The sequence below is a fragment of the Candoia aspera genome, chromosome 8 (genome assembly GCF_035149785.1).
Source record: "Candoia aspera isolate rCanAsp1 chromosome 8, rCanAsp1.hap2, whole genome shotgun sequence".
NCBI lineage: Eukaryota > Metazoa > Chordata > Lepidosauria > Squamata > Boidae > Candoia > Candoia aspera.
The window spans coordinates 49,158,179-49,170,731 of NC_086160.1; the positions used below are offsets into that span (position 1 = coordinate 49,158,179).

General features: G+C 36.0%; 1 protein-coding gene across 1 annotated transcript in view; it reads right to left on the minus strand.

The window, feature by feature from the left end:
- The window catches only part of BLTP1 (bridge-like lipid transfer protein family member 1), a 145,567-nt gene that overhangs the window by 104,893 nt on the left and 28,121 nt on the right, over nucleotides 1–12,553 (minus strand). The window contains exons 10-16 of the mRNA XM_063310165.1: nucleotides 11,171–11,321; nucleotides 9,925–10,081; nucleotides 9,061–9,139; nucleotides 8,127–8,218; nucleotides 7,205–7,322; nucleotides 5,815–5,970; nucleotides 3,538–3,635 (exon numbers count right to left, since the gene is read on the minus strand). Coding sequence (XP_063166235.1) covers nucleotides 3,538–3,635; nucleotides 5,815–5,970; nucleotides 7,205–7,322; nucleotides 8,127–8,218; nucleotides 9,061–9,139; nucleotides 9,925–10,081; nucleotides 11,171–11,321 — 851 coding nt within the window. The remainder of the gene's footprint in view (nucleotides 1–3,537; nucleotides 3,636–5,814; nucleotides 5,971–7,204; nucleotides 7,323–8,126; nucleotides 8,219–9,060; nucleotides 9,140–9,924; nucleotides 10,082–11,170; nucleotides 11,322–12,553) is intronic.

The following is a 12,553-nucleotide window of genomic DNA, read 5'->3' on the forward strand; positions in this document are numbered from 1 at the left end:
GTGGAAGGCAAAAGGAAGAGGGGCCGACCGAGGGCAAGATGGATAGATGATATTCTAGGTGATGGACTCGTCCCTGGGGGAGCTGGGGGTGTTGGTGACTGACAGGAAGCTCTGGCATGGGCTGGTCCACGAAGTCTCGAAGAGTTGGAAGTGACTGAATGAATAAACAACAACAAATAATTTAAAAGACATTATTGGATTTTAGTGATCTCTCAAGCAAACTATTTCCTTTAATTAGTATCACAGATTTCTTTAATCTCATAATCAGTCACTCAGCCTATTTGAATAGAGAAAAGTACTCACTCAGTCATTTTATGTTATTATGTGCAGCACCATCTGTCATGAGTACTGATGGTGAGCAGGAGGGGGCCCCTATCCAGGGGGGAAAACGCATGCGTAGTACTGAGGAGTTAAGCAGCCATTCAAAGAGACACAGATCAGACCCGCCTTGACTTTTGGGGTTTATCTGTCTGGGTTTTTCCCACGCTTCTTCAGTTTGTTAGGATTTTCTGTCTAATGTAGCAGTAATAAAACACTAGAGACCTATTCCTTGTCTCAGCATGGTTTCTGACTGTTAGGACACCATCAATATGGACAAGACAAAGAAAAGAAAACAGTTGTCTGAGAGGGAAAGGAAGAAGGTAATAGGTAACCATGGCTATTAAAGTCTACAAAACCATCTCTAAATAGCTTCATGTTCCTGTCCCCACTGTTGGTAATATTATCAAGAATTTTAAGGTCCATGGGACCGTAGCGAGCCTCCCTGGATGTGCTCAGAAGAGGAAAATTGACCCAGATTGAACAGAAGGATAGTTCAAATGGTGGAGAAAGAACCAAGGAAAATTTCAAAACAGATCCTGGCCTCCAAGATCAAGGTACAACAATATCAAGTTGTACCATCTGTTGCTGTATGACTGAAAGTGGCCTCCATGGTAGAAGACCCAGGAAGACCCAACTTCTGAAAGACAGACACAAAAAAGCGAGACTGGAGTTTGCTAAAATGCATGTTGACAAGCCAAAGTCCTTCTGGGAGAATGTCCTTTGAAAAGATGAAACAAAATTAGAGCTTTTTGGTAAGTCACAAGTAGCTGTATGTTTACAGAAAGAAATAACAATGCTTTTAAAGAAAAGAACAACATTCCTACTATGAAACATGGAGGAGTCTCCCTAATGCTATGAGGTTGCTTTGCTGCCTCTGGCACCAGATACCTTGAATCTCTGCAGGACAATGAAATCAGAAGATTATCAAGGCATTCTGGAGTGAAACATAATGCCCAGTGTTAGAAAGCTCAGTCGCAGGTTGTAGGTCCTCCAGCGGGATAATGATCAAAAATACACTGTACCTCTATGGGACCCCAAGAATGATTGAAAAGTAAACATTCGACTGTTCTGAAGTGGCCTGCTATGAGTCCAAATCTGAAGCCAACAGAACATCTATGGAAGGAGCTGAAACTCACAGTTGGGAGAAGGAACCCATCTAACCTAACTGGAACAGTTTGCTCAAGAAGAATGGGACAAATTGCCAGTTGAGAGGGGTAGAAGTCTTGTTCAGAGCTACACAAAGTGCTTGACTAGTGTCAAGACTCCAAACTGTGTGTTACGAAATATTAGTTTAGGGGTATCAATAATTGTATCCATACCATTTTCATTTGTTTCATTATTTACAAGAATATATTAAGCCATACATCAAAAGCAAAGTGCTCTAAGGACTATGTAAGAAAGAATGGTGGATGCCATTTACTTGTGTCAGTTTCAACTTACTTCACAGCAAATTGGGATTCTTTGGGGAAAAGTGGAAGAGTACTAATACTTTTGGCCATGTCTGTATATTAAATATAATACATATATTTTCACATTATTTACATTGTACCTTGAAAGATTATTGAAAATACTTATAATTAAAGTAAATTCTTTGTATACATGTTTGTTTATTTATTCAGTCAGTCAGTCACCCTTTCAATTTAGAGGCCGCCCAATTCCATAAGACTCTGGGTGACTTACAACCTTAAAAACAGAAAACAATAAAACAATAAACAATGAGAACAAAGACCATGCACATCCAGAAATAGGAAAATATTTAAATGAAATTATAATCCCCAAGGCCTGGGGGAACAGCCAAGTTTTCAACAACTTTTTGAACACCATCAGATTGGGAGCTATAAGGATCTTTTGGTAAACATGTGCAAAGACATCCTCCACATTTAATACCTACACATTTGGCACTTCAGTTTAGACATGTGAGAAAATGACAACCACCACTATAAATTTATATGAGAAAGACAGTTATTCACAACAGAAAAAAAGTATTTTCAAAGTGTTTTAAATAGAAGGAAGAAGCCATCACAATGCCTTTGGAAAGAGTTACCAAACTTTTCCCTGCACCAACCATTCGCCTTTTGCACCCAGCTGCCGCGGCAGAAAAAGAAGTGCCTCGCTGCCTTTGCTGTCTCCTTTTCAGACCCTTTTCACTACCTTTGCTTTCTCCATTTTGGACCTGCTTCTCTGGTGAACGTTTCCTACAGATGGTTCCCTCAGCCGTGAAGAGCTGACTTCAGAGAGCTGAATTCAAAGGCAGCACAGCTCTCCAAAGGCCGAGGGAGCCACGTGTAGGAAATGTTGGCCAGAGAAGCTGGATTTGAAAAGGAGACAGCAAAGGCAGCAAAAAGGGTCCGAAAAGGTCGGTGCAGGGAACTGGGAAAGAAGGCAGCTGGGGAACAAATGCTTGCTGGCACTTGCTATGACGGCTGAGGTTTCCAGGGGTGGCTGCAGCTTCCCAGGGCATGGCATGCAGCCTCAGAGCTGCACGATTCTGGTGCTGCTTGCCGTCCCACAACGAAAATGCAGGGCGACCAAAAGGGCAGAGAGGTGGAGGGAGTTGGAGGCAGTCCCTTACCTCACCGAGAGTTGGGGCTAGGAAGAACCAAGCATGGAATGGGTTGGTTTGGGGTGGGTCCTCAGCTAACGAACGGTAAAATTCATTTCACAATGGCAAAGGGAATTGCTGCTATTGCGGTCGCTAAGTGATGTGGTCACGTGATATCTCACTTTATGACTGCACCACTTAGTGATAGAAATTCCGGTCCCAATTGTGGTTGTTAAGCAAGGACTACCTGTAGTACAGAATAAACTTCCTATGGTCCCAAATGTCAATAACATATATTTGATTTGAATTTCAAGATTACAAATGTTACTATATCTATATATTTAAGAGTAAGATGAATGGCACAATTAATTACTGAACTGCAGGTACAACTACCTCCACAAACTTATTTATCATAGTTTATAAAAGCATTTTAAAAAAAAATAGAAAAGAAATTACCAGAGTCAGTTTCTGATTTGGGCAGCCTTATAAATCCAGTGATAAATAAAAACAAATAAATATATTGGGGAGGAGAGAAAATTGACAGCATGTATTGAAGCAGATGTCTGAGCTAGACCTTTTCTTTGCTCCTGGCTAGATGCAAACCTACATTGTTGTATGTCAGTTTTATTATAGAAACAAATGCAATTTATTTTGAAGGCCGTCATGCCACTTACCCTTAAAGAGAATCTAGTACTGCATGTGATTGGAACAAAGTCAGCAAAAGGCAAAGAGAAAACTATGTTTAATGTTTCCCCACAGGCAGCCACGTAAACTAGAAGAGGGGAAAAAATCAAGTATAAATTAATCATAAAATGTTTCATCAATCAAAATGACATTATAAAGACAATTTGTAACACTATAAATTATTACTGTAATTTGTAATAATACTATTAAAAAGTTTCTCAGTATGGCTTTTAATATACTACCTGTGTGCTATGTACATATTGTACTAGATGAAGAATTATGCCTTCTCAACAGAAATATGTTGCAATATAAGCACTGAACTTCAGAAAGAGAAAGAGGCATCTTAGACATTTGTTTCTGTTTCTGTTCATTTGTAGAAAGACAAGGGAGAGGAGCAATGAGGTGTTGGACTAGGAGGATGGAAAACCCTGTTACCTTCTCTCCATCCAAGTGACCTGACTGTGTTCCTCTCACTATGAAAAAAAATAGAGAGACCATACTTGTTCTCAACCTCATTCAGTTTTACACAGCAGGCCAGCTGACTACTTCTGACATTCCAAAAAGTGCACTTGGGTCTGACTTTGTCTGTGTGGGAGTGTCATGTTCGCCGTTTCAATGTCTTTGATGCATCGTAACGTTTCACATGTCATTAATTGGATGCGTGTTTCATCTTTCTGGGGAGGATGGGAACGGTTATCTTTTGGCTTTGCTTTGGAATGTATTTGTATTATCTACTGCGCTCAAGGTTACTTTCCCAGGCTAGCAACTCTGACGTTTGCTAGCACCTGTGCCGGGCGGGGCTGTTACGAGGGAGGCGGGATACGTTTGCACCAAGGGTTTAAGTTTGTATTTGGCGCGCTTTTGCTCATTCTCAGCTTTCTCTGTATTTGTCTTTAGTACTCTAATAAATCAGATTTCATTTAGCAGCCTCTTGTGAGTCTGAGTATTTGGGGCTAGGGCAATCATTACAGGGAGTCTTTCACTTCTATTTTCATTTACATTAGAAGCAAATATATGCAACAAATTGTAAGAATGTTGTGTTCCTTGTAGTCCATTATTGTTTTTGCGGTTATTACAGCAAACTTCTTGTTAGTGATTTTTTTTTAAAATAAATACACGTTTGACCGTTTGCATTCACAGCTTGAGGCTATCCTGATTTAAACATTCACGGAATTAAAAAATACACAAGGAAAATTGTCCATTTTAGAAATATTGTTATACTGTATATTGTTAAATCATTATAGTGCTTTCTTCTGTACAGTTTTGTTTTCTTACAGTCCCTTGGAGAAAGGAACATGTTTAAATGTGTTGGGATTTAATCGAAACCTTTTTTCCCCCACTGGCACTTGGGATTTGTTAATCTAATAAATAAAAACAAAATGAATTTTCTTAATAATAATCAATATCAATAATTGAAAGGAAGAGAGAGCTCTGAAATCATCAACATGCCTGAAATAAAACTTGTGTTGAAAAGATGAGAAACAAATAGCCTAACACTGTATTTACCAGAATGGAAAACAATCCTAAATTTAAAATGCACCACTCCCCCCTCCAAAAAAAAAAGGCTAGGCAGAAAGAAAGTACAGACAATACAATGGCCAATTTCATCGTCTTGCCAAGTTTACAGCCTCCAGTCCCAGTTCAAACCAATGCAGCAGATTTCCTTCCCTTCTCCTGCTCCCTAGGTTCATGTGGCAGAATGACTAGGGGGGAAATTCATTAACTGAATAATTACTTTTCAAATGAATTGCTTGTAAACTAAGTTATCCCACCTGCAAAATCAAATGATCCCCCATTTGCATATACCAGCCATTCTCACTCACACAAAAGACCCCACTGAATACATTTCTCTTTCCTTCCAGTGGAAATAGTAAAAACAGGTACGGAAAAAAATGGTTATCTATGGGGTAGATACAATGTGTGGGAAATTTTGGTCATCCTAGTTAGCGGCAAAAGATTTTTCCCCTTATGGCTTTTCTTCAAATTATATAATGATAATTAATACAAATTTAGTAATTGTTGTAATGGAATCTGTTTGTATGCTAATAACAGTTCTTTCACTGAGTATTTCCAGCCTTATTATGGTTACAAAGAAGGAAAAAATATGGACCTGGAATCATCTTTTGGGGACATGGTGTTTATTTAAACATATTTGGATCTTTTGGATAATAATAATAATAATAATAATAATAATAAGCATGCATTGCTGCTCAAATAGCTATAAAAAGAAATTTTAATATGCATACTTTAAAATATACAGTTCTCACCATTTTCCTGTTGCTTTGTGGAACAATCAATCCAATTGTGCTGATTCGCAGACCAAATCATTTCAAACTGATGACACATCACTTTAAAATTCCATGTATAGGGAACAAATGAGAAGATATCAGGAGCACTCTCACCAGCCCAATCCTGAATCAAATCTAAAAATTAAGAGGATACGTTACTTCAGTGGGGGTACTTATTCGTACAATAAACCCTCACTTTATCGGACCTCTCCCCATTTATTGTAGAAATATTTCAAATAATAGAAGTAGGCCTCACTGTTCATGGCTAAGTTAATCTAATTAGGACTTGGATGAGAGACCATCAGAAAATATCAGGTCTGAAGAATAGACTGGATAGTCAAAAAACATCCTTGAAGATAAACCATTTCCATCTTGTCACCAAAAAACCTACATAGATATGCCAATGAAGACACCAAAGTTGAGCATGTCTTGAAGGAGACTTTACATTTACACATCACACAGTATTCAAAAGAGTTTGCTGTCATTTAATTATACACAGAACTGAGCTGTAAACACATTCAATTCAATGTCTGATACTGTTTAACATATGCTACATTTTAAAAAATGCCTATTCATACAACATACTTATTCTTCTACCACCACTTGATTCAGATAAATGTCATACCAACAGAGTATAATTTTGCTGCCATTTTCAAACACCTTAGTGCTACAAATGGACATCAGCATAAACTTAATTTGACTATAGCTTTAAATTAATATCTTTAAAGAGAATATTTGAATGGACATTAAAAATTAAAAGAATCAAAACAATTACTTGTAATATTCTGAAGTACAACCCTTTCCAACATCTAGCAATATTTCTTTATTTTATTCATTTATTAGATTTATATCCTACTGCAATCATAAACAGACTCTCAGCATTTCAAAATAAAAACATAAAACATAAAATACCAAAAATATATAAGAAAATACATTAAAAACCCAACAATACCTTGCATATTTCCGTTTCAGAACTTGCATCTCTTATTTTTCACTTAATCACATGCCTGGTTGTATACTGTGTATACTGTGTTATTTTATGTTGCTCGGCTACTATATGCTTTTATTTCATACTATGTATGTTATTTGTTTTATCTTTTTTATTGTACACTGCCCAGAGTCACAGGTGTGAGATGGGCAGCTAGATTAATCAAATAAATAAATCACATAAATAAATAAGTTTTCCTAATGAAACTAAAATACAAGCATATGAATAAGAACATTCCTATGGATAGGTTTTATGGCTAAGCCAATTTGGCACAAACTGGAACAATAATTCATTTTAATAACTTCTTAATAGTCACTTCCATATTATCATGCTGATAATGTTATAATTTGAAAATGACAAATTATATACGACACAAAATACCTGTAAAGAAGTATGTTTGAGCAAATATGAAATGGTAGGTAGCTTTATATACTTCAACTTCAGTCTGCCAGATTTGTGGCATGTTCCATATTCGGGGATAAAAGGTGTTAATATGAAACTAAAGAAAATATAAAAGAAGTAAGATACTGTTTAATGTATGATTCACAGCCAAAAATGTAACAGCAAACATAAAACAGAAAGCCATATAACTCCTGTTTTTTAATTTCTAAATCTTTCTCTTTAGTACTGATATACAAAATCATCTATCTGAAAACTGCCAAATGCTTTGATAATAAATATGTTTAAATTTTTCCCCCACAGATCTCCTTCTGTAACTAACCCCACTGAACAATGAATTTATTTTATAAGGATGGAAACTATTTTGAGGTCACCAAATAAAGCTTTTTACATCCATGAATGATATGTGACTGTTCAGGAAGCACTAGATGATTTTAATAGGCAGCATGGCATGTTTAGTCTCCAAAGATGTGGCTAAATAAAAGTCCCATTGAAGCATTATGCCTGAATAATGAATAAAAACCCACACCCAGAAAAGCCAAAAACTTAAATGCTAGCCCTACTCATAGCATCCCTAGTTCCCCTTGTTGAGATTGCAGGGAAATCTACAACAGGCTTCTACTCAGTTTTGAATTACTCAGAGTAAAAAAATAACCTTAATTCAGTTGGGAACCATAATTTATATCAGTTCCACACAATCAAACAACACTAATTGTATTCAAGCACCAAATTCAGGAAAATTTCTAATATTTGATGTCTTTTTTTTCCTTATGATTTTTATTCAAGAAAATATATAGTTAACATATATATTGTTTAGATATATGCAATCTCTTGGACCTGCTCTTGAAGTAACTTTCAAAGCAAATACAACAGAAATTATCCTGAGAGTATGCATGTTACTTACAGCTAACATTTCTGCTTCTAAGAGAGTCCGGAACTGCATACTACTGGTTGCATCTATGTGTAAAAGTTGTCCTTTAATAGTGGGAGAGTAGCCTAATAAACAGAACAAAGCATTGCTTTACGATTATGTCTCTCTTCAAATGCATCAAAAAAGTTGGAACAAATTGCTTTATAAAGTGGAATGTTTCTCTTCAATGGAGATCTTTAAAGATAGCCATCAGTCCAAACTGTTTAGCAGATCTGAGCAGGGAACTGAATAAGATGACATTTGAGGTCCCTTTCAACTTTATGATTCTATGAAGTATCTATCTCTAAAACTATTTCATGCATAGTATCAGTAGTAAATATATAACATGAACTGAACCAATTTAAAAATAAAGGTTTTAGTTTAAACATCTATTTTTAAGGAAGGGAAATGATGTGAATATTGCAGTTACATTGTCAATACAACTGTCTGTAGGAGGTTTTAGGAAATAAATAATAAGAAATAGTCATAGACTATAACAGGGAGTAGCAAATACATCTTGAGTCTTTAAAATTTTTAGAATTGCATTCTGAATATTCACTGTGTTAGCTTACTCTATGCACTTAGAAAACCTGTGTCCAATCAGCCTAACTATATGGTATTGGTTACATAATATTTATTTATTTATTTATTTATTTATTTTTCGAATTTCATCACCACCCATCTCCCTCAAAGAAGGACTTTGGGTGGTTTACAACAAAAATACAATTTAATTCTTTACAATTTAATCAAATTCCACAAAAAAGAAAAATAATATACAGCAAGCTTCCTACATTAATATGTGCAGAGATATATTGAAAAACACTGAATATTTAGAAATGCTAAATTATAAAAATAATCAATTTTTAAGGGCCACTATCTCAATATAGTTCACCTTGGAGAATATAAAATTATTTTTGTTTCAACTTACCATTTTCAGTGACAGTCATGGGAATATTAACTTCCAAGTAAGAACCTGCTCCAACATTTACATGTATTGCATTAGTTTCCTGCCAACAAAATTTAGAATTATATCAATTACTTTTATTAACACAATGTCTTGGTTCAAGCTACTGTATCACCATCACATTTAAATTGCTAACATTAAGGAAAGCCACATAGCCCAAATGATTAAAAATAAGATAAAAATTAGAAACAGGGGAAAAAAAGGAGAAAAAATACTGAGTCTATTGGGTGCATATCAGAGTTGTGGGCTAGAATGAATAGACAAAAACAATCCTGGAAAAAAGCAATAGTAAACTATTCCATACTCTTCCAACAAAACTAAAGGCATATATCCATGAAGTCACCAAGAATCAACTCAGTCTGAAGACTTTACCATTCCCCTTAACAAGCAAAATTCTTAAGTGTATTGACTCATGAGTTCTTCCTATAGTGCAGTAGATTTTCTCCATTTCAAGAAAAATCTTGTTTTCTTAGAATATGGATGAACTCTAAGGGAAACTAGAGAGTAGATGTTTGTGGGTGTGGGTATGTGTATTACTCTCATATGAGAGCAACATCCTAGGTACAGAAAAATTGATCAAGAAAATATACATACATGAATACAGGCACACAAACTTAAAAACACATGCTTGTTGAAGAAGGCATAAAAACATAATACTCAAATAATGATGAAATGCTTAACTACACCTTTCCTTTTCTGTATTGTACTATTTTCAACATTTCCAAAAAATAAATTAGAACAATTTATAAAAAACCTTAACAAATAATACATGCCTTACAAGAACTAGTGTTAATTTCCAAAGGTTCTAGCTATGTTATATTTATTTACCCTATTTTTTGTAAAGAGCAAATCAATAGTAGCATCTGCAATAATATTCATACGTAGCTCAAAAGCAAGAATCTGTCTTGGCTTCCCAGGAACTGGAACTTCTGTAACTTTCATTACTTGATAATCTGGTGGGAAAAAAAATTTCCACAAACAGTCCCTGAAAGAAAAATCCAAAAAGTAACAGTTATACTATAATAAATGTCAGTCATTTATGAATACTTTCTTTAGTATATTTACAGAAAAGCAACACTGATGATTTACACTTTCTACATGCATTAGAATTTACTTCAGTAAAGACAGATCTAATTACACATAAACTTTTCCCATGAATGAATGAGCCAGGTTTCATGCAGCCTCATCCACCACTGAATCCTTCATAAAGCTCACCTTACATTGTTAAATGAGATCCTGCAATTGAAATCTTTTGGAGAGGCAGGCTTGTCTGTTAAGCACGTAAGACATGTATTTGCCTCAACTCTGGATTAACATCTAGATCAGTCTTTTTCAACTGTTTCCATGGAACCCTAGGTTTCCGCAAGAGACCGTGATTTTTTAAAAAATCATTTTTTAAACTTTTTAACATTGCAAACCGCGCAATGCTAGGATTCACAGTGGTGGGAATTTTTACACATTGCGACTCAGCTGCTGGCCTGCCACTTTGCTGTTGCTGTAAACGTAACAAGTGGATTGTGTATGTTAGAAGTGAATTGTATTGTGAAGTTTTCACATTTTTTGCTATTTTTATACAGGGATTTCCTGAAACCTGAACATTATTATTTCAACAGCAACTCCAAGATAAAAAGGTTGAGAAAGGCTAATGTAGACAGAGCTACCTCCATTATATGAATGGATTTCCATTTTCATAATAGGATTTTAGCTTATTCTCCTCTCCCTTCCCTTCCATTTATCCTAAATGCTTCCCATATATACTGTATCATAGGATTCCCCACGACTCTAAGACAGATCTCAGGATAGAGGGAAAGAATCCATTCTGTTGTCAGGTGTTCTGTCAGTGGAATGATACTGCTGGCTATAAGCTAATAGAGAACTGGGTGTTTTTAAGAAAGCCATTATTTGTTTTTAGAAGTTTTATAATGGAATATAATAGGAGCAAACTTTTTTAAAAAAACGTAATTGTTCTTCTGTTCTAGATATACAATAGTGAATAGGACATCTCCAAATGAACCTTTTTCCCACATTCCTCACTTTCTATAGCATAGTCATTTTAAAAAAAAGACAACAGTACCTTTGCCGGTCAGCCCATGGTCCATAATTAAAATCTGTTCCTTTGCCACAAACTATATCTAGCCCCCAACATGGTGGAAGGTCTTGCAATTTGCTATCTTCATTACTTGTCTCTCCCTCATTGTTTTCCTCTGTTTCTTCTGGTACAAGACCTGTATTTTAGGAAACAGCCCCTCTCCATAATATATATTCAAATAACTCATAACCAGAAGGCTTAATTACTGTATCACAAAACCTTGTATATAAAGGATTAACAGACATTTCACAAGCCTATTACAGTTAAAAACCAGAAATATACAGATACAGGTAGTCTTCAACTAATTACCATTCATTTAGTGACCGTTCAAAGTTATGATGGCATTGAAAAGTGACCTGTGACCGGTCCTCACACATACAACCGTCGCCATGTCCCTGTGGTCGTGTGATCAAAATTCAGGTGCTTGGCAACCAGCACGTATTTACAATGGTTGCAGCGTCCCGGGGTCACATGATCTCCATTTGCAACCTTCCTAGCCAGCTTCCATCAAGCAAAGTCAATGGGGGAAGCCAGATTCATTTAACGGTCACAGCAAAAAGGTCGTAAAATCAGGAGTCACTCACTTAATGACTGCCTCACTTAGCAGCAGAAGTTCCGGCCCCAACTGTACTCATAAACTGAGGGCTACCTGAGCAAAAATTCTGAGAAACAGAGCTGAAATATTCTGCACTGACCTTGAATGGTAAGAAACTCTTTTAAGACTTTAGTCAATAAAACTAAGAAAGATCAATTTCCCAGACAGATCATAAGAATCAACATTTACATAAATGCAGTACTTTGCTTCATTGGTTAGTATTTTCCAAATGTAAAAAAGCTGAGGCAAGAAGCATAGAAGAGAAAATCTAGACGCCTCATACCTATATCAGATCTTGCTCTGCTTGAATCCTATTGTACAAATCCCTACAATTAAAGTCTTGAAATACGAACATGCAATCCAATTTCAGATGTACATTTTTAAAAACTTTATTAAATGTTAAGTGTATAACACATGTGGCCAATCCTATTTCAACAGCCATTATCATGTTGGGTTGGTGGATTCAGGTAAACCAATGATATAACTGTAAATTTAGTCAGGACCAGAAATATTGGAACAAGGATAACTGTTTTGGCATTTGGCCTCTATACACCACCACATTGAAGTTGAAAGGAAACACACTCAAATGGGAGTGAAGTCAGGACTTGCAGCTGTCATTCAAGGGGTTTGACAAAAGGGGGGCACTAACCATTCAGGAGGTACAGCCAGTGGCATACATACACCCCCATCATTGGTGACTCATAAGTAATGGAACAAACCAACACCATTACATACATAAGGATCGCCTTTAATACCTGGATGAAAATCCTTTG